Raw genomic sequence first — 22,647 nt, forward strand, 5'->3', positions numbered from 1 at the left:
GTCTCATATTGCCTCTGTTTTCTGTTTGCATCTTTGTTGTGCGGCAGGATCAGTAATAATGGTTAATAATTAGCAGCTCAATAGCACTCTTCACCTTCAAAGCAATTTTAGGCATTAAATCACTCAGTTCTGCTGGCACTATTACAATATTGACTTGTTACTTCACCAGTGTCATTGAGGCAGCAAAAGCTGCGTTTTTATGGAGGGCAAAGTGGGGTCATTTTTTTTTTTTTTTTAGAGTATAAAATTGGCAAAAAATAAAATTTTCTCCTAGGCTGACACTTCGTTTGCCAAATTTCAGCATAGAGCCAATTTTTAAAGCTGAGTAATAAACACCTGAAAAGTTCTGGTTTATAATGGCAGTGCTGAGAAGCCATTAACTGAATGGCTCCACTATAACACAAGAAAACCCTTAAACTGTCGAAAAACCTGTAGAAACTGGACAGAGGCTTAGCAAATGTGAACTTTGCTGTGAGTCTGGAGCTGAGAGATGCAAAGGCAACCTGTGGAGACTGGCAGCACAGATCATTAGGTGTGTCCCTTGTCCATCACAGGGAAAATGGTCCTTTCCCAGGGGTGTGATGGAGCCAGGAGAGCATCCTGTCCCAGGTGAGCATCTCTCCTGGTCTCTCCAGCCCTGGGGAGGAATGTGAGGAGGAGCAATAGGGATGGAGCTCCAGGGGAGCAGACAGCAAAACCTGGGACAACAGGAAAAGCCTTGAGCAAGGAAGGAGTTGAGGGATGCAAGGTGGCAGAGGGGATTTGGGAGGAAATGCCCTGGGGAGGGATGCAGGGTCAGGGGCCTGGCAGCAGCAGCTGCTCCGGGGGGCACTGGAGGGACACCAGCAAGGTGGCACCAAGCCCTGCTTGGCTCGTTCTCTCCTGGGCCTGTAGAGTATTTCTGCACAGATTTTCCTGGAAGTGAGGGCAGCTCTGCTTGCTTCTGCCTGTGACCTGCAGCTCGCTGGCACACTTGGATGCAAATGCCACATCCCAGACGAGCATCATTCGTGCAGATGGCCGGGTTCAAGGTATCAAAAGGCACCTCCCCAAGGCAGCACACACAGCCCGTGGCCAGCTCGGCCCCTCTGCCCTTCCCAGCACAGGGGGGAAGCCAAGCTGTAAGAGCAATGTAGTAAAACAGCAAATTGACCAGTAAAAGAAATCAGTAAATGAAGGGAACAGCTATTAATATGCCAAGCCAAGATGTGTAATTATACCCTAGGACTTTTCCAAACTAATACATGTTAAAGGTGTAAACCTATTAAAGGAGAGATTTTTCTGTACAGGGAACTTACGTAGATAGAAGGATTTACACTGTATTTTATTCTTGTATTATAAGGTATAAGGAACATTTGAGCAAATCCAGTCATTCCTATTATTACAATATCATACGTTTTTCATACCATTTTATGCAGTTCTTCAAAAACTTTGGCACTAATTCTCTTTATATTGTTAGGAATTTTCTTTTAAAAACAGAATTCTTTTTCTCAAATAGTTAATTAGATTTTGAACTTCAAATACAGTACTTTTTTTTTTTTCCTCCCAAGAATAGGGGTGTTAAATCCATTGTGCTGGCCAAATTACAGTTTGGATAGTTACATTCTCTCTGCTTAATCACCCTGCAATTTCAGTCGAGTGAAGGATTTGTGCCTCAGGTGTCCTGAATTCCTTCAGGGCTCTGTGTGGTGAAGTTGCTGCCACCCTCCACCCCAGAAGCTGATGAGTTTGAGGGCAGAGATTTTTTGCCTCCTTCCAGAGATCAATTTTTGTAGTATTCCTCTCCTGTTACACACTTTGCAGTGAGTTTGTGCTTTTCCAACCCAAAATCTTTAGACTCGTTTGAGGGATTTGTCTTGCTACAGGAAGCCAATTTTTTTGTCTTTAAGGGACCACAGAAAAATTATTTTATTTACTTGTTTATCTTTTGCCGTGATGGGTGCAGCAAAGGAGCAGGTCCTGGCTGCCACACCACATCCTCTCCAGCTCCAGGACCTGCTGCCTCTCAGCATCCTCTCTTTTCTTGTGGCTCAGGGGAGGGGAGGGGAAAGGATCAGAATAAGCAGCAGCTGGATTTGGATAGGAAATGTTGATGGATCATAACCCTTGCTCACAGACAGGAGCTGCATTTGCCTGGAGAAGGGAAGCAGGAGGGAGAGCCCTGTCCTTGAGTTGGGGCCAGTTTATTCGGAATGAAGGGATAGATGGTGGCACTGCGCTGTGAAGGGCTGGAGTGAAGTACAAAGGAAAAGCCCAGAGTAGGCAGTGAGCCCTGCTTAGCGATGCACAAAGGCCTCTGAGCCGGTGGGATGAGCCCAAGGGACCGGGAGCAAAGTCCTGCGGCCGGGCTGTTTGCTCAGCCAGCGCGGCTGCCGCTGTCTCGCCCATGTGAAACCAGATGGGCACCGTCAAAATCACTGCTGTGGCCAAAGGCCAGGGGATGGCTGTGCTGAGGCTGGGGCTTCTCCTGCCCTGCAGCCTTGATTTCCCAAAACAGCAACACCTCCTCCTCTCCTCCCGTTCCCTGTCCTGCTGGGCTTAGTGAGGGGCTGCTGCTGACCCAGAGACAGCGAGGAGGAGGAGGAGGAGGAGGAGAAGCACACTCTGTAGCATCACAGGGTGGTGATCACGAGGACATGTCCTCACCAAGCCCTGCTTCCTAAAAAGCTCTTTTTCCATATGCATTTGATTCCTAGAGTCACTGTGCTTTCTCTAGCAGGAGCAGAGATCCCAGTGCTGCTTCCAGAGTCCATCCCTGTGTAGCACCAGCAGTGCCACAGCTTTTCTGTGCACTCCTATCTAACACGAGGGCTGTTGACTAAACACCTCTTTAGGAAATAATTTGGGTTGTTTTGTTGTTGCATGTATCAACTTAACTGTTCTGCTTTTTAAAGAAGAGAAAAAGCTTTTCCCTTGGCTGCTTTCTTTAAAAAAAATAAAAATAGCTTTTGAATATTGGAAGAAAACTTGGAACTGTGAGCCAGCTAAATAAACTGTATCATGAAACCTTAGGGACCACTGAAATGGGAACAGTGGCCCATTACTGCTAAGAAGGTGTTTTATTGAAATACATTGAAAATACTCTCATACATGTTCCCAACAGAGTGAGTGAAAAATGACAATGCCCAGTGGTGATAGAGGATGTTCTCACAGGAATACCAGAATACAGAACTCAGCACTTCTGGACTGTGAGCACAATGGTTTGATAGGTGTTACTACCTAAAGGGACCCATAGTTAATCAGTTTTATTGTAATTTATATCTCTGGTGATACATTCGTGTGTGTAGGTTGAGTTGTTGTGGAAGCAGACCTGGGTTTTTAAAGAGGATCCTTTGTGAGTGAGGTGAAGCATTAAGTCTCCTGATGAGAGAGGCAGATTACCAGGAGAGGGCAGTGCTTCCAGCAGTGCATTCCACACCAGCCCCAAACCGGGGTGATGCAGCCCAAAACACCCAGCTGGGGACCCTGGGGTGGCTCCAGCCCTCCACCCGCCTGCCTGCACTGGGACGCTGGGCAGGAGATGATCTGGGGTGGCCAGGAGTTCACTGGTTAATACTTAACAGGCAGAAATGTGTTTGATTGACATTTGTTTTGTTGATGTTTCATTCTGTGGTTTTTTTTCTTACCATGGCAACTTTAACATCACGACAAAACACCTACTTTTCCTCTCGGAGCCATCGCTGTTGTCATGCCCAGTGGGTTATTTTGGTAGACAGGGCTTGTTCTTTTCAAGTGGAGGTGTTCCCATCTCCTACCAGATACCACGATACCACCCCCAGTCTTTCCTGTCCTAAGAAGGTTTTCTCTGTGTGAACACTGTGTTTCAACCCATGGCAAAAAAAAAAAAAAAAAAATTAAAAAATGGAGTTTTAGTGGAAACTGCAGCATTTCCTCTACTGTACGTGACATAAATGTCATCTCACATAATTAAGGAAAGTAACTGAGAACAGTTAGTGGTGATTACCTCTCAATATATTGTGTACTTTGGGGCAGAAAAATAAATTATGAATAATGCCCAAGCATACATGGAACAATTTGCACACTGTGTTGTGAGTGATGCAGACCTGCTGGTAGAAGAGTGTGCTAATAAATTTTACTTTGTGGCGGAAACAAGAGATTACAGTTTATTAGGAAAGGAGATGGCAATTTATTAAGATCAATCAAATATGAATGCACAGCAAAAATGATGCCATACTTATTTATTTATTTATCTAGAAGCATGGGGGGGGAGCAATTATATAAAATTTGTTGTTTACCTGTGATGTTTGATTCATTATTAATATTTTTATGTTTAGAGGGAACCATAATTTTGCTGAAATGTCTTCCATAACTCCTGTACAATCATATTCATAACTCACCTGAATGTTGACACATCCTGCTGTGTATATATAAATTAACCAGTAACACTGGCATTATAAAATGATGCATTAAATGAAGATGTGAATGGTAATTTAAAGCATGCCATGAAGTGAAATTTAAACCATTGTACAACACTGAGAGGATTTAAAGAGCCTTGTTCATGCAGAATTTGCAGGGCCAGTAAGAAAAATGACAGTTTCACATCAAAAAAAAAAAAAAAAAAAGAAGAGTAACAGAGACACAAGGATTACTGAAATGTTAATTGCTTTGGCGTTCTGTTTTGTTAGACACCATCAGCCTAAAAATCACATTTCTGCCTGCAGATATTTTACCATGAGGGCATTAGCTGAGATTATTAAAAATGACCCAAAAAACTGTTTACTTTGTCCTTTTTCTCAGCACTTTGTGGGTTGTAAGTTTCACTGTTTCCTGTTTAGTCAGTTGTTTTCCCCATTTGTTTTTGTAGGTCTTTCAAACAGCAACAAGGGAAAATGAAGCATTCTCAAAACAGGAAAATATGATTTAACCCCACAAAAATGGGCCTGGGGATCCAGGAGTGGGAATAATATCCGAGATGGCCTCTTTCCCTCAGAGCTGCAAACAGCAGTTTGGTTTTTCAGCAGCCCATGGCTGCAGTCCGAGGGCTGAGCAGGGTTTGGCACTTGCCCGTGCCAGGCTTGGCGTGGCCCCGCTGGGCGGGTGGGCTCCTCTGTGCCACAGAAGCACAGGCACCTAAATCCAGCTGAATTACTCCCAAATTTCTGTTTGGGAAACAGGGCACAGGATTTGGCCCACTACCAGCTGCCAGAGTGCAAAGTGGGACCTGTTTGGCCGTGCCTGCTCAGGAGAACATCTCAAGGACTAAGTGCAGATGTATTGCTGTTTTAGGTAGAAATTGCCTCATATTAGAACTAGACATAAAATTGACTCATTTGGGGCAGGTTGACTCTGGTTGGAGAAGATTGCACTTTGTGGATGTCTTTTCTTTTTTTCTTCCCTGCCCTGCAGGCAGCTGAGGCTTTTCTGTAGGCAAGTCTGAGGTCTCTGCATGGATAGGTACCTGCAAAAGTCTGTGAATAAAGTGTACATGTAAAATAATGGCATAGGAAAATCATTTATTCCACTATACTTGTTGTAATTCATGATCTATTCCTCTCACTTGGACCTTAGAGCTTAGTATCCAGTGATAATTTTCTTTCACCTAGGTAAAAGATACCACCACCTAATATGGATCAGATCCCATGGGCACACAGTGCCAAATAGCCATCTAGTCTGCCACGCTCTCTCCCAGTTATTTTTAATGTATTACTTTATGTGTTCTGTTTTGAATATCCCTGTCTGATGGTCTCTGTCTGTGATGACTCTTTGTAATTGAATGGAATTAAAGTGGGAGTTTATGGTTCTTCTTGGTCTTTTAAAATATTTTGCTGGCTTAGAAATGCATTATATTTCATGGTGACCTTGCTTAATAAGTGCTACCATCTCTGTTACTAAGGCTGAAGTTTTTAGCCCAGAGCAGATGTTGGCTGAGCTTGCAGGTATGAAGCTTTTATATGAAAGGGTATAAAACGCTTCAAATACGGCTTGCAGGTTCTGTGGCCAGCACTCAGTGCTTAGACAGCACCTTTCAATTTTCAAAGTGTTTTGCAAATATTGGTCTATAGAAGATCCTGAAACAAGTCATATTATCCCCGTTATGCAGATGAGTAGGCAGAGATGTTGGGGCCATTGACTGCCTTGAAATGGTGCAGGCCACTGCAAAGCCAGGCCAGAAACACTGCAGACTGAGCTCTCAGAGAAAGAGGCATCCTCAACATCAGAGACTTTAAAAATATCTAGAGCCACCAAAATTCCTAGGTGGCTTGCCCAAGACTCAGGAGAATTGTCAGTGCCAGAGCCAGCGCTGCTTTTGCTTCACATGAAGCTCTCACACAGCTTTGGGCTTGCATTGACACATTACACTTTTTCTTTGCCCCTGGAAAGAAGAGAAATGCCTTGAGCAAAGTGGTAGGCTTCATAGAATCCCCTTTTTTTATAAATAGAGTAATGCAGAGCTTGGCTCACAGGTGTGTGATGAGCTGGTGACCAGGGCAGAAGGAGGGCACTGGCCTTGGATTGAGCTGTGTGCCTGGATATGGTGATACTGGAAAATAAGAATTGATGATGTGAGAATAGGATTGAGGCTTGTCTGGGTGAGAAGTTTCTGCTGAGGAAAACAAGATGGATCAAAAGATTTCCCAGCTAGGATCTGTAGAGCATCCCCTGATGATCTGCAGAGACTGCCTGGGCATGCAGCCCCCTGCTCATTTTGGCTGCAGAGTTGGTCAGGGTGTGTTAACACTCAGAGCCTTCCAAACGCTGCTCCTTTGCCGTCGGGGCTGCTGGGAACGCTGCCACAGCAACTCTCTTAGAAATACAGCAGGAAGGAGGAGGTGGTCCACAAGAGAACTGTTGAAAAGTTTAAGTCTGCGTATTCTGTTGTGTATTTCCCAAAGCAATCCAAGTTCCTCGAGATTACTTTGAAGTCCAGGACAGGAAGGATTTCTCTTAAGCACAGGTGATAATTATTACTAGCGTGTTGCATGCTTTATGGTTTATGTTATTGCTGAGCTCCCGGTGTGTCGGGGGCTGTGTGTGTACGTGTGTGCTCAACTCTGCACAGATATAACACGGATAAGTCCTGGCTGTTCCCATGCCCTGTCTGTGCTGACCTGCTCAGGGCGTCTGTGCCCCTTTAAGAGGCAGGCACTTTCTGATTCATGTAGGCTGTTTCTGGCAGATTTAGGGTCTTGCAAAAGATGCCCTTAGTCCCTTATTAAATATTCATAAGAGGGTGGGGTCACATTTTTGTGACCTGAAAAAAATCCCATTAATAAATTTGTTATCTGACACGAAAACACTTTAGGGTGGAAAGCAATCCGTATCGCATCCCATTTAACATCAGATCACAAGTTGTCAGTAAATTGGGTCCTTTGTCTTTGCTTCTTGTGAGGTTCTTCAGCAGCATCACTAATGGGGCTATTGTCTGACAGCCCCGACTCCTGCAAATAACGGGAGGTTCTGCTGGGAATGGTGTAGGGCAGCCTCTGTCTGCTCTTGTTCTTGCACGTGAAGTAACCGAGGAGTTACTCTCTGCATCAATTTTGTCTTCAGAAACTATGTGAAAAGGTAAAAAAGCTGTAATTGAAATAGGGGGGAGAGGTTTTACCAAATACTGCTGCCTGAGATGAAGTAGTTGGACTCGATGATTTCTGTGGGATACAACTCAGCATATGCTATGGATGGGAGCTTTTTGGGGAAGGGAAAACAGGGCACCAGGTCTGTGGCAATCCCTGGGTTAGAGAGCGCACAAACAGGGGATCGAGTTTGGGTTTCGTCTGGACAAGCGTTACTTGGAGCTCGCCCGCCTGAGTTTGTGAAGCTTATTCTGAGTGAGGCGTACCGCACGTTTGAGAGGTGCCCCAGACCCAAACACAGCGGCTTGGGGCGCACGGAGGTCGAGGCTCGGCTGCCTTAGATGCGTGTGGCCGTGGATGTCCCCGGGCAGGGCTTGCAGGGGGGCTCGGGTACCGCTGGTCCCCAGGCGCGGCCGAGGGAAGAAGGGGGAGATGCTCCCCTTCCGCCGCAGGCCGGGAGCTCTACCCCTCTTTGGTGCAAACTCCGGTCAGAAGCACCTTGTGCTTGCTTCTTTATTATTCTCCGTTCTATTTTCCGATACCGAAATCCCGGGGTTGTGCGGCAGAGCTGTCGGGCAGACAGCAGGAGAGCGACAGCCACTTTCCGCGGGAGACGGGAAAGTTGCGGGGCGGGCAGGAGGCTCTCCCCCGGGGCGCAGCGAGCGCGCTGTGCCGGCGCTTTCCCCCGCCCCGGGGTCCGGGGGGGGTGTCCAGCCGGCGGTGCCCGGGCGGGGGGCGGGGGCGGCCCGCGGGGCGCCCCGTTCCGGGGCGGGGTGTGCGCGGCGGCGCAGGGCGGGGCCGCGCGGGTGGCGGCGCGGCGGCGGCAGCCCGCGAGCAGCGCGCCCCGCACTCCGCCCGCGCCCGCGGAGGCTCCGCACCGCTCCGCGCCCGCCGCTCCGCCAGCCCGCTCCATGGCCCGGCGCGCCGCACGCCGCCCGCCGCCGCCCAGGTGGGTGCCCCGCGGGGGGATCGGGGGCGGGAGGCCCGCGCAAAGTGGCGGAAAGAGCCGCGGCGGCCTGGAGGAGCCGCGCGGTCCCGGCTCCTCCGCGGGAGGAGGAGGAGGAGGAGGGAGGTAGGGAGGTAGGGACGGACGGACGGCGTGTGCGCCCCGCTACTCGCCGGGGTTTTTTAGAAGTGATGAGCGGAGCGTGTCGCCTGGCGCCTGTCGTGACAGTCGCGGGTGCGCGTAGTCGGGCGGGCTGTGCCGCAGCGCTGGAGTTGGGAAGAAGAGCGAGGAAAGAGGGAAAGTGCACGGAGCCGGATAAAACACAGTGTCAGGTTTAAATGTCAGGAACCGGGATCGCTGAATGGATTCGCTAGTCAATTTACCAGGGGGAAATTAAGTGAGTGAGCTTTGTTTTTGACATTGACTGGTGCTGTGAACCCCGGCGAAATGGATGTAACGGGATCTCGGCGCAGCCGGGCTCGGTGTCAGCGTTGCAGTGCGAGTGAGCTGAAATTTCGAGGATGGTGGTGGCGGGGAGGAGGGAACCCTTAGGAAGTGGGTGGTAAGTTTAGAGCAAAGTGCATATACACTCTTCCTCTCTGCAATTAACTCCTTCAAAGCCAGCTTGTTTCCGAAGGCGGTGAGAGTTGCGACTTGTCCTTGTGCTGGTGGCAGGGAAAAGCCCCTCGGCAACGCGACACTGTCCTGTCGGTGCGTGTGCCGGCGTTCGACACGTTACCATTTCATATTTTTAAATAAAAACAAGTTTGGTGGCAGGAAGTGTGAATCATTCAGGGTGACCAAGATCTGTTTATGAAAACCAAACGGTTGGATTTATTCTAGCAGTGAGTGTTGAGTTGTGAACTACAATAAATCGCTGAAGTTTATTTCTAATAAAAAGTGACTTGCGTATGCTAGTTTGCTTTTTTATAAATAAACTTAAATGTTAAAAATCTTTTCTTTTACTTGGATCATAGCTGATTCTCATGCCTGATGCTCCCGGGCCCAGTCCTGGAATGCCTTGTGCATGTGCAGTAGCTGTAGTAGGCGAGGAGGCTCTTTACCCTCCTCTCCCCCCGGAGCTGTAAGCACCCTGCCTGCTAAATTATTTTTTACCAGATCGAACCCCTCGTAAGTGTGTTTAATGTGCAGAGCTTTCAGGCATCTCGCACATCTTTTACACCAAGTTGAAAGGCATTTCTGTTTGCTTCTAAAAGTCACGGCTACAGCACATGTGCACATGTGCGTATGTCATTAGAGTGTGCTTCTGTCTGGTAAAGAAATGGCTTTTGTTGATTGTATATTTATTGTAGTAGCAGCCTAGGAAGTCTCTAAAAGCAGGCTCTGTCCTCTCCTCGCAGCCAGCGGAAAATCTGCTGTCAGAGGGCTTTCAGTGATCTCCTGTGGCTACGTCCAAAAAATTTCATTGATAAGGCTGCAGAGATGAAACCCGAGTCCTGCCTGAACAGAGTAGCTGCCTTGGCCTAGACTGTGATAGAGCTGAACTGCAAACTGATTGGTCTGACACTTTATAATCAAAGTTGATTTATTGTTCATTAGTAGTGCATTAGCCCTTTCAGGCAAGACAGTTATTTGTGTAGTGGCCTGTCAAACAAAAGACCGCTAGCACCTGTCATTTCTAAACCATGAGATAAGCAAGCAGATATTAAGATAATGCAAATAGGAATACAGTGGAATGAGGTAAAGTTCTAGCAATTTCTCTGTAAGAAATATTGTTTTATTTAATGTGCTCATGCTTAGCAAATAGAGGAACTGGCTTATACAGTGAAGGGGTTCCCCTGCACCAGGACCGACAGGAGGAGAAGGCGCTGGGAATGAGCTGGGCGTCCGTGGCTTGTGGTTTCAGAGCACCTCGGAGGTGAGGAGGTACTTGGGGCAGATAATGAATTGGGGAAAGCCAGTCACTGATACAGAAGGAAGATGTAAATGCTGTTTTGTAGCCTTAATTTAATTTTGTTTGATTTTGGTTTTAGCGTGAGAGCAAGACTTTTTGTGCTTTTTTCCCTGACTCCTTCCTCCTCTTCCCAATGGACAGATGTCATAAAAGGATGCTCTTACTGGCAGGGGTTAATTATATGAAAACTTGATGACATCACAGCAGAGCTGTGAGAATGTCAAAATACATCTGCTGCCATATTCAGACATATTGCTCTCCCTCCTCTCCCCCTATATCAGCTCCCCTCCCCTCTCAAAAGGGAATGATCTCATGACATAAAACAGAAAACAACACAAGTGTCAAAAGAAAACAAAATTAGTGAACTTTTGTCTGCCACCATAGAAACGAGGATTAACTTATGTTATTCCAGAGCATGGAATGGAGACTATCTGCATGAGGATATATGGTGTATTGTCTTCTGTGAATTTTCATTTGACAGGGATTTTGGAGGCTGTGATCTTAATTAAATCTCAACTGACTCAAATAATGCATCTAAAGGCATGCAGTGTTGCGTAACCTTGCTGAGTTGGTAAACCATAAATCATCAGAAAGCTTATGATAGGAAGGGCTGCTTTGAAATTTTTTTTGTTTGCTACAGTTGGTTTGTTTTTTTTTCTGAGTCTTGTTTAACATTCAATTTACTGTGCTGTGCCATTGTGCCCTCCCTTTTCTAAGCACTGTTATTTTTGCTTTAAAAGAAAAAAAAAAAGCTCTGAGACATGCTCTGACCAGTCACTCAGCTGAACTAAAGAGAAGCCATAAATACAATGGGATTGACAGGGAAGAAATAAAATCCCTGCGCTGTTTTTGCAGGGACCTCAGTGCTCAGAGGAAGGTGTGGGTGCCTCACGTTCTTCTGGGGCTGAGTGAGCCCTGCACACGTTTGAGAAGTGTAGCTCTTAACCCCACGCTGAAATTGGTGCTGGGGTGTGAACAGTGATCAGACCCCACGGTAGAGGGGTCACAGATGGATGATTGTACTGATGGACGGTGGGCTCTGATGTCTGCACGAGGGGAGTTGGTTTTAGTTGTGTGCAAGGAAGAAAAGGGTTGCAACAGTTGTGTGGAGAAGGATGAAATGGATCTTTAGGCGTTGAAAGCGAGGTAGGGCAGTCAGAGCGATTTCTTGTGCACCGTTTTAACCTGACAGTGCTCAAGCACCCTTGTTGCTTGAGGATAAAGTTGTTTTTAAAATCCTGAAATTATTATTTCAGTACAAAATGCCTTGGTTTCTGTGTCTGTGATTACATGCTCCAGCAGCTGAAGAAAGGTAAGGGGAGAAGGATTTTTACATTCAGAAGTTTAAGGAGTTCCAAAAGCTCCTGTGCTTTTCTGCGCTGTATTTCTTAGTCTTTTAGAGCTGCTGTAGACAAACGTGAGCTGGGAGGACACAGCACTTGGATTTACTTTCCATAAAGGTTTCTCAGTAGCAGGGTAACTTACTGGTGTTGTTTTTCTCCCCTCTTTGCTAGGGAAAAGTGGTAGCAGGGGTAGTTTTATCAACACCTGCAGAACTAGATTGTGGGAAAGTCCTGACACCATAAGCTAAATTTGTTATTGTTTGGTGAAAGGCTTGGCTGGTTTTAAGCAGTTTGTTTGTTTTATTGAAAGCAGAACTGCATTACTGGAAACTACTTTGCTGTAGTTCAGTTAAAATGTTCTGTCCTGTTTTGTTTTTATAAGGTGCTTACTTGTTCAGCTTCGCTTTCCAGTTAAAAGGAAAGGGAAAAAAATCCACCATATACTCATCTGCAGATTGAAGTGGCTGTGTAGAGATTGGGAGAGAAGCAGCACTGGCAAATATCTCTGCCCCAGCAGCCTTTTTTTCTTCTATTTTTTTTTTTTCTTTTTAACCTTTCCAGTGCGGTTTCCTGCGCTAGCAGGAGGATCTGTAGTCTGTATTGAAGTTGAATGAATGTTATAGAACCCAGATTGAATATTGAACAAATAAGTGGAATTGCTAATTGTGCTGTGCACTAGTTTCGGACGGATTTGCCTTCATTGATTAGGTAAGATGCTCTGTTATTTGGGAGGGACAACAACCCCTCCTCCCCAAACTGACAACGGGTTTTAATTTTTAAGCTTTATCTTGCCCTTAAATCTGAAACATCATTGTTCAAATAACTGAGAACAAGGTAAACCAACAACATCAAAAAGGTCGGCTTCTGTGATTTCTCAAGGGCTTGTTATTTTGTACTTTCCAATTCTATTTGATGTCTTGACAAAACAAGATGACACAAGGGAGAATACATTAAATTTTGATTTTCATCTAACCTGTTACAGTAGTGGCAGCTTAATTTCTTTTACTTTTTACCGAAGACGGCTTTTTGCACAATTACTCTAATTGCCACACCACTTTATGAGAAGGTTTCTTTGCGGGTTTCCCATTTGCCTTGATTTTTTGAGGCATTTTTTTGAACGTGCTTTGACCTTTAACACGGCGAGCTGGCTGGTTGGAGTGCGTCTTCATTAGAAGTAAATCAGTGAATGGCAAAATTGTCAAAGAAGCAACTGATGTTTTCTCATTAGAATCTAATTTGCACCGTTGTGCTTAGCTGTGATGTTCAGCTGTAGGTGTCTGCCATAGGTGTGAAAACCTGCACATTTTTAAGCAAATAAAGTTTACAACTGTTACCAAGGCGTCACTTGGAACCAGAGTGGCAAAGCCAACCCGAGTGTTTAAGCAGAGCTCTGGTTTGTGTGGGAAATAAACAGCATGATTTAACCAGGTGGATTTTTTTTTTCCAAGAATCACTAATTTTTTTTTTTCAACTGGCCACGACACTGTACGTCATCTCAAATGCCCTGGGTTTGAAGAGCAGGCAGCTATGGATTTGATTCTTGCAGGAAAAAATAGCCAGGGATGCAGAGGGGGCTCATCCTTCCTAGAAATCTGTTGGGAGTTGCAGTTCTTTAAAATCTGCCCTAAGAAAAATCTCCTCTGTATAACACTTCCCTTTCACTCACATGAAATTCTGGGCATATTAAATGTTGTTGGTTCAATCATGGTCTTTTATTATTTAATTAAGCTCTCCATAATGTATGTATGAATTAATACACAAATGTAAGGAGACTGACACCATGATCATTCTCAGTATATTAAGGGTGTTTGGGAGAGAGGGTTTCAAAGGGTTTTCAAGGGCTTTAGGGGTATTTTGGATGTTTCTAAGCAGGATTGCTTTTGGTTTATTTGAGGCTTTTTTGGCAGAATATGTTGATCTAACATTTCCCTTCCTAAACTCTGGAAAAAAATGCAGGGTTTTTTTTCCTTTTTTTCTTTTTTTAGTTTTAAAGTGAATCATTATAAAATCACCACTGTTTCAAACCATGTACAGCAGGTTATATAATTTTTCCCTTCATGCTAGAGATGGAAACAAAAATGGTAACTTTTTAAAATGTGAAAAATTATTATGGTAATCTCAAGCTTAAAATCTCACTCATCTTTTTAAAGGGGTATTTGGATGTGTGTGTGTATGTTCTGGTTTAGTCTCTATTTGACAAATGTTAGATGTAGAAAGGATTTAATTTATGTAAACTTTATATTTTTATGCAAATTAAATGGGTATTTATTATAGCAGAAACAATTATCCTGGCACTTAGTGAGAAACCTGGTATGCATGAGAAGTGGAAGATAAGATCAGATGTTTCATTCTGTAAACAAATACGAAAATACTCCCTTTTTTCCTCAGCTAGAAGAGAATGCAGGAGACGGCAGACATCCTGACATGCCAGGGAATGTCAGCATAGCCCATCGTTGTGCTTTCTGTGGGTCAGAAGGAGATCTTCACTCCTGATAAAATACGATAAACAAAATTATAATAATAAAATGCTAATTTAATTTTAAGGAGGTTTTTTTTCCCTCTTACAATAGGGAGTTGTATTGTTACAGAGAGCGCAGTTATGCTAATGACAGACTACTTAGCTGATTTTACATTAATATAATAAACATTACCTTTCTTAATGTGCTGTGCTGTATTATGGCAAAAGAACTAAGTCTAAAAGTGAGATTCCATTTCGCATAATGAACCAGCACTGCAGTTCCTGCGTGAATAATTCCGACAGTGGTGTTTGGCGTGGGGTTTTGGAGGATGAAATACTGTGTCAGAAGCGTTTTAGTCTCAGGATGGAAGCAGGTCCTGCCTGCCTTCAGCACTTCTTACTTTGCTGGGCTCTGCTTTGGCTGGTGGCATCGTGCCTCTCTGCTTGCCAGGGTGTCAGTGCTTTATCTTCTCCTGTTTTGCGTTGTTTTGCCTGAATTTTTTTTTGTATTTTTAATATATTGCATTTAATATCTTGCTAATAGGACAGCTCAAGTTCATTGTTTGGTTTTGTCTGGCCGTAGCTATTTTTACTGTAGTTCAGTATTTTTAACTGTTCCTCAGCGACTTGTTCTTTTCTGTGTTCAGCTGTTTTGCTCCGTTTAACTTTTATCACAAAATCTTTAACCGAAGAATTGCTGTTTGGAAATCCAAGGTGCCTGGTATGAGGGCTGACTGAAATCAAGTTCGAACATAGATTGCAGGAGAAAAGGATTTTCTGGCAGAGTTATTCTTTATGAATTAAGGAAATCCTCCCCATCTTCCATGCATGCCTGCTGACAGTTAACAGCAGTATCCAGCATCGGAGGCACGGGGTGTGAAAATGGCATTCTTCTTTTTTCCTTTTTTTTTTTACTTCATACAAGATTAAACTACTTGAAATTATTTAGCTAGTATTTAATTATATTAATATCACCAAAAATGAGGGAATGGAGATGATTAAATAGGACTAAATCATTTTCATCCCCGTGACCCTTGTCTGGGTTGTGTGGAGGAGTGACAAATGCATCCCTGCTGTAATTTCATGGGGAAGTTAAAGGGGAGCTTGGCCCTAGTTTGTGGAAGTTTCCCTTGGTCAGTCTTGCCAAAATAGGGCGTTTTTAGGGCTTGAAATGGGAGGATCTCAGAGGGGACTGTGGGGCTGGGAGGGCTTTGGGGGATGCCGAGGAGCAGAGGCAAAACCCTGGGAGAAACAGAAACAGTGAACGAAGACAATTGTGAGTATTAAAGACATTTTTTGCCGTTGATGGTATTAGCATGTCAGCAGGTCCATACTAGCACAGCTCCCAAAGCCAAATTGCAGCTGTATTTTTACCTTTGCTGCCAGGTTTACATGCAGCTGGGTATCTACCACACCCTATTGTTATCAGTCAACAATACCAAAAGTAGTTCATTAATCATATCAATAACAACAATCATGTTTCAAGTGCAAAACAGAAATAAACAACTTGAAAGAAAAAAATAAAAGATTGATTTCTTCTCTGCATGCTAACTTAGCATTCTTTAAATATATCTGCCAGTAGTTTAATTTGAACTTCAACTCCCTGAAGGCAGTAAGACAGAATTATTTTAGTTCTTCATAGGCTGCCTTCTGTGATTCATTGTTAACTCATAAAACATGCTCATTTTCATGTACTTAAACAGTTAAGTCATTTTTAAAGTTGGTTTGTAATTTTTTTTGGCAACACATTTAAGTTGACATCTGAGAGATAGAAATCTAAAATTAATTTATAGCTCTCGGTTTAGGTTTCACTTACTATCAGACAAAATATCAGAAATAAATATTTTTTATCTAACATAATGTAAAGTATATTGCACAGTATCTAAAATAAAGTTTAGTTTTGACTGAGTACACTCAGAAAGGGACCCATAAATATTAGAGAGCTGTAGTTAAGAACTTACATGACTGTTTTAAATACTATTGATTTAAACCACTGGCTAGATTTTATGAATCAAAGTGTAATTTCCAAGCTTTGGCTATATTTCTCATCACTAAAGCACTCTCTCTTGTGTGCCTTTAGCAGCTTTCCAGACATTCAACACGGGATTAAATGATAGTAGTTACAATGATCAATAGGTTAAGACCGGTACAATCACTCTTACCGCTAATGACCTCGGTAGTAATGGGTAATAAAGTGTGGGCTATAATAGCCTATTGCTGGTGCTGCATGCCCTTTGATTCCTAGTATTACCAGGGACTAGCTACATGGAAAAGTTGGACGTTGGGAGTTAAGAGACTGGATATATAGGCCATCATTCTTAACTATTTAAAGTCCCTCAGACTGTATGTGTGTGCCCACACTCGTCCGGGATGTGTGTTGTAATTTTTAACACAATAGTTTCTGGTTCATTTAGATTTGTTTGTGCAAGGTTTCCGTAAGTTGCTTTTGTGATAAACTAAAGTACAGGCCGTGGCTAAATGTGGCTGTTAACTGTGTTTATAAATGGAAGGCAGCACCTTCTTTAGAAGCGCAGGTGTGGTGTGAAAATGTGGTTTCAGATGGTAAAATGAAGTCAAACGGACCAACGCAAACTCGTACTCTGTGTACTTGTACTCTGTGACTGTGTGCAGTACATACATGCATTATTTTTTTTCTTTCTGCTTAAGTGCTTCTGTTCTAGCAAGGAGTGTGCAGCTAAGAGATTTGTTACTGGAAGGTACATGGCCAGTTTTCAAAGATAGGGCCTAATCACCAGATCTGTCCCAAGATAAACGTGCAGAGAGGCCATGGAAGTGAATGGGAGTTGTCCCTGCCCAGCTGACGGCAGAATGCAGCCCTTTGGATTAATCACCGATGTGTAGGGTTTACAGCACCCCACCCTATTCCTGTCTGCATCCCTGCTTGTCGTCATAAATCTGACTGAAGAGTATTTGTCTTGTCTATCTTCCAAGAAGGGCACAGAAAACATACTTAAGCATGCTTCCTCTTCTGTTTGCTTGGTCCAGCTTCAATAAGAGGTAGTACAAACCCCAGGGTAAAGTAAACTTCTCTGGGGATGAGAATAATGAAGGTGAGTCACGCTTTGGGGCGAAGATAGTGATGCAGGATTTAATTAAATAATTCTCTACTCCCAGAAAAGTTTGTAAAAGACTGCAGATTAAGATATTCTGAATTAATGGGATTACCCATCCTGATGACTCAGTGTCCTCAGAGCTGGTCCTGCGTGGCAGGGTGATGGCTTTCCCATAGGTACAGGGACACGGCACCATGAGAGAATGGCCACTGGTTTTGGTGGTTCAGGTGTTTGTCCCATAATTAAATCTCCTTTTGCCCACCCCATCAGTGATGTGGGAACATGCTGTGCCACGGGGAGTGCTCAGAGGACCTCGCCATGTCGGCATTAATGGGATGTCATGGGATGATGCTGGGCTCTGCTCAGGCAAATGTTTTGGAGGCAGTGTCTGGCCCTGGCACACGACATGTACACAACAACACGGGGAGATGTGCGCTGTACATGCGTCTGACCTTCAGGAACCATTTTTAGTTCATCAAGATTAGTGATGCTGAGAAATCAGGACATCAGTGCATAATGACTGTGAAATTAGGAATGAGAGCTTGCTATGCAAATGACAGGACAAATCATGTGAAAAAGTCAAGATAAACTGCATATTAAGACATTATGTTACATAAAATTAATATTGCATTTCTCTCTTGCTTACCACTACACTGGAGGTTTTTTTTTTTAAACTCCTTTATCTTCTGATCAGCTATTGTCTGCTGATTTTTTTTAAAAGTGGTGCACGGAAAAAGTGCTAAACATATTATTAGCTTTTATTGTAATACATGAGATGACAGGAGATCCTTTTTAGCAAAGTATATCCTTTACTGCTTTTAGTTTTGTGCTGTCATGTGTTTGATTTAAAACTATAGAAAAGTAAGGTGCTTCAATATTACTGTTAAAACTCATACGGGTTTTGTCTTTTCCTCTATTGTTTTTTCCCCTCTTTTTCTTTTCCTTTTTTGGAGTGGAGGGTAGAGGGGTGGGTTTCTAGGGAAATAGTCTTCTTGCGTTACTGGGACTGACAAAATGGTTCTCATGTAGTCTGCAAATTAAACACAAGTGCAGTGATTATTTTGAATAGCTAAATTACATTCTAGAAAGCTTGCAGAATTCATAGCATTGTCATTAGGTATCCGCTTGAATACAATTTGTGTAACCTTGGCCAAGACAGCCTGTCATTTTAATGTCAGTGTTTTATCTGAACAAGACATCATCCTTTCAGATACAGTGTACAGGTTCCTTGCAAAGATGCCCGTGCAGAAACGTGTTAACAGTTGCAAATATGAAATGCTATCAAGTTCATCACTGTAGCTGTTTGTCACTGAAATGTCATGGAAAGCGGCTTTTAATGGTATCTCACATAATATGAAAGAATTGAAGACATCTGTATGCTGGGTGAATATGGAATGGTAAAGACATCGTGGTAGGGCCTTTCTGTAAAAATTGCATAGGAGTCTAGTGATGTTATTCACATCACTGAGCCTTCCTTCAATTTTCTGAAAAACCTGTCGTAATAGGGTCTAGATCCCATCAGCGTGGGATATTTGGCTGTTGGATTTCTCTACAGGAGGCAAGGGCTTTCTGGGAGGGAAAGGACCCAGATGATGATTTCTTGTAAAAATAAATAAATCTTTACCATATTACTTTTTTTAAGGAATTTCCATCCAATAGTGTTTTGCAAAAGGGGAATTTAGTCACCGGGAAGATGTGGTCAGAACCTGTGTGCTGGCCAGGGTGGGCTGTGAGGACTCTCACCTTCAGCCCCCTTGATGCCAGAATTAGGCTCCCCTGGCATGGGGATGATGGAGGAGCTGTGGGGATGTGCTCTGACCCTCTTTGTCTCCTCTTGGCCTTCAGGTTCCAGTGTCAGTGGCTATGATGACACCTCAAGTGATCACTCCCCAGCAAATGCAGCAGATCCTCCAGCAACAAGTGCTAACTCCCCAGCAACTCCAAGTCCTGCTCCAACAGCAGCAGGCACTCATGCTTCAACAGGTAATTGTTTCCTTAACAGCTGCTCAGGTGGCCCCTATGGATGCTGGAGGCTTCACCTCCTGGAACACTCTTGGGGAAAGAAGCTGCCCACATCTCAGGTCTGAACCTTGGAGCAGCCATGCTGTGAGCTGCAACGACTGCTCTTTTGTTTTTAATTCTAGAAATAGCTACTGGAAACAAATCCAGAGAGCAGTGCTAGGAGTGTTTCCAAGATCAGCTAAATAATACAGATGCATATTTAAGTGTCAGGACTTCGGCAGATGTCCCTGTTGCTTTTGCCTGCATCCCTCAGAAGGCTTGGTGTGCCCTGACTAATTGGAATAAACAAGGTAGAAGGGCCATACTTCCCAATTTAGACCTCGTTATTTCCATCTGGAACCGTAAAGGGCTGTGGAAACAGAAGTGGAGAGGTTTGCAAGGCTGTTTGATTTCAGCCAACATATGCTGGGCTGTGTGTCAGTGCTTCTTGCAGCTCGTGGTCCTTTCTCAGCTGGAAGCTGGCCACCAACAAGCCCCGAGGCTCTGTTATCGCAGGGTTTGGCACAGCGGGGTCTCAGGGAGCCCGGGTGGGTGTCAGCATCCCCCCAGCCCGGCCCTGCCTGCTCCTCCTGGCTCCCAGGCTCCATCCTGCCCGCAGCCGGAGCGCTGCCTGCGCACAGCACATCTGGGGAACGGGAGGAGGAGAGTATTTCCCAGGATGTCTATGCATGTATTGAACAACACTTAATACAGTCAAACCCTATCATTTAGAAAGCATGTGTGTTTCACAACAGAGATCCGCCAGGCTCTCTCAGCAAGGGCATTTTGGCTTTGTTGTTACAATCAAAGGTCATTCCTTGCCTTATTTTAATTAGTTTGTGTAGAAAATGGTATGTTTTTCATCAGTTCATTTTGGAGATTACTTTTCAAACGATAATGCCAAGAATAGTCAGTGTGCACTGAATTTATTGTTGAGTTTCAAACTAAAGGTCAGACCATTACAGATAAAAGGATGCTATTTTTCAAATCACAGTTTGTGTGTTACACCAAAAGGGACACTGAATTGGCTCTCCACTTTGTTACTTACCATCTTTCCTTTTCTTTGTAGCAGCAGCTTCAAGAGTTTTATAAGAAACAACAGGAACAGTTGCAGCTTCAACTTTTACAGCAACAACATGCTGGAAAACAGCCTAAAGAGGTACAGACAATACCCATTTTACTTTCAAACCACAGATCCCTGGGGACTGTCTAGTGGCTATTAAACTGTCATTCATCTTATAAATGATTGCACAACTGAACTGACTCTATCGGGCCTCAGCTTTCAGATTTAGAATTATTGTCCTGTTTTCGCCTGTGTTTTCCTGTGCTTTCCATTTGCTCGCTGCCACATATTTTATAGCAGAGGACCAGGCCTTGCTGTTTGGTATGAGTCCTGGAGCAGGCATCTAGACTTGTATCTTGGGAGAGTTCTTTGGGGAGTTAGTCATGGTGGAGAGGGGAGGGGGCAAGGCAGCAGGCCCAGATCGCTGCTGTCCTCTCTAAACAAGGCAGAATGCCGAGAGGTGTTGAGTTTGGCTTTGCACTTTCCAGTCAGGGAGGTTCTGGTTGCACATTCCTCACATTGGAGCACCATCAGTGGTGACACGGAGAAGAGGTGGCAGGAGACCTTGCTCTGATGCTGCCGTGGTCCATAACTGGAGGGGACAGGCCAGGGCAAATTCTGCCTGTCCTTTAGATACACTTTCCTTCCAAAATACCTGTCACATCCAAAGCTTCATTTGTTTTGGTGTGCTTAGATTTAATTTTCCTGCATTACATTTACTTTAAGGTGCTGAGCCCACCTGATAAGTGTGGAAGAGTCTGAGACTTTCCTGTTTAACCTGACATCAGTGCTGGCTTCGGTAGATCCTAGAAAGCTGCCTCTTGCCGCGAGACACTGGGTGATGTCCGGTGACAGTGGCTGCGCTTGTGTCACCTGACAAGGGGTGTTGCTCAAAGCATGCAGCAATTTCTGCTCCCCATTCCCCTTGAAATTTCGGCAAATCATGCCACCTGTGCCAAGTTTCAACCCAGAGTGAATTTTTCCAGCTGAGTTATAAACCCCTGAAAACAGGGGGGTTTATAATGGAAACGCTGACACAACCTTAACCATAGCGCGCTTACGGGCGCCACTATAATAAAAAGGGAACAGATTAAAAAGTGTCTAAAATGTAAATCTAAAGGACTAACAGTAATTAAAATGGAAATGGCACAGGGAGGGAAGGCATGTAATTGTGAGATATCACTGTGCAGAATGCTCTCAGCTTTGTTTTGCTGGCTGTTTTTCTAATTCAGTAGGGCTTACTCATCAGTGGCAGTTCAATGCGCGTTAATGACTCTGGGATGCAGGCATCACTCTGGACAAAGAAATGATTATTGTGCGGTCAAAAGAAGTTCAAAGACAAGAAGGGAATTTCAGTTTTTTCCTTAGAGATCCACATTCAAGAGCATATAAATTAAGCCAAATGTTAAAAACCACAGTCTGAAAGCTGACTTCAAAGTCACAACTCTCTAATTAATGAACTGCGAGCTTCAGTTTGGACAAGTCGTGGTTTGATGCGCCCATAAATCAACATGACAGGTCTGTTTCACAGTCTCAGACAGCGCTTGTCATTGAGTCACATCAGATGTAAACACAGCAGAAAAAAGAGGGAATATGAAGGAGGTGCAATTGATCAACAGAATTGGTAAAAACCCACTTTTGAAACGCATTATGCATGATCACAGGAAATGGCGATAGCCTCAAGAGGCTTTCTCCTTCTGCTGTTGCTTTTTTGAATCAGATTTCTAACAGCCTTCAAAAGGGAGAATAAGAATTATGGAGCTTCTCCCCTGTGGCTGGCAGGCAATAACCCCCTGTTGTTATTTTGTGCTTCTTTCTTTTCAAAGGCGTCAAAATTTAGTTTTTTAAAGATCTTTAACTCTATATTTGAAGACAAACAATAAAGGGCTGCCACTGTCATTCTTATCAGTTACCAGGGATTGTATTTTTTCTTTCTGTTGCCACTTCTTATTAACCTCTTATTTGGTCTATTAGACATAGTTTTGAATGCAAGCCTACATGCTGGGAGAACATGAAAGTTCAGATGAGCTCAGAGGGCAGATAAAGAAATTTGAAGGGGAAAGTTACACAGCAGAATGAACGATAAAAGTTAACTCTTCTAAATTGCTGTTGTCAGACAGGAGAGCATCTCAGACACAAAGATGAGGGCTTGGAGCTTAAAGAAAAAAAATACTTTGTGTTAAAAAAGACAAGAAGGGAAGTTAGACAATGTGATGGCATTTCAATATCTAACACACTGATTTACTGTGGTCACACTTCTGATATTACACTAGCGAAAGCAACAATAAGAAAGGACTCCTTCCTGTTTCAAG

At 44.0% G+C, this 22,647-nt stretch overlaps 1 protein-coding gene across 12 annotated transcripts in view; it reads left to right on the top strand.

Moving 5' to 3' along the window:
• The window catches only part of FOXP1 (forkhead box P1), a 376,943-nt gene that overhangs the window by 281,922 nt on the left and 72,374 nt on the right, over positions 1-22,647 (top strand). For 9 of the 12 annotated variants that reach the window (XM_071439345.1, XM_071439352.1, XM_071439343.1 and 6 more), the window contains 2 exons: positions 19,117-19,254; positions 20,342-20,431. In XM_071439345.1, the coding sequence (XP_071295446.1) occupies positions 19,117-19,254; positions 20,342-20,431 (228 nt within the window). Of the gene's footprint in view, positions 1-8,352; positions 8,485-19,116; positions 19,255-20,341; positions 20,432-22,647 lie in introns of those variants that run through there. The other 3 variants (XM_071439350.1, XM_071439355.1, XM_071439353.1) reach the window with 2 other exon arrangements.

This window comes from Agelaius tricolor, unplaced genomic scaffold (genome assembly GCF_023055355.1).
Source record: "Agelaius tricolor isolate 1412-34295 unplaced genomic scaffold, bAgeTri1.0.p SCAF_14, whole genome shotgun sequence".
NCBI classification, from domain to species: Eukaryota; Metazoa; Chordata; class Aves; order Passeriformes; family Icteridae; genus Agelaius; species Agelaius tricolor.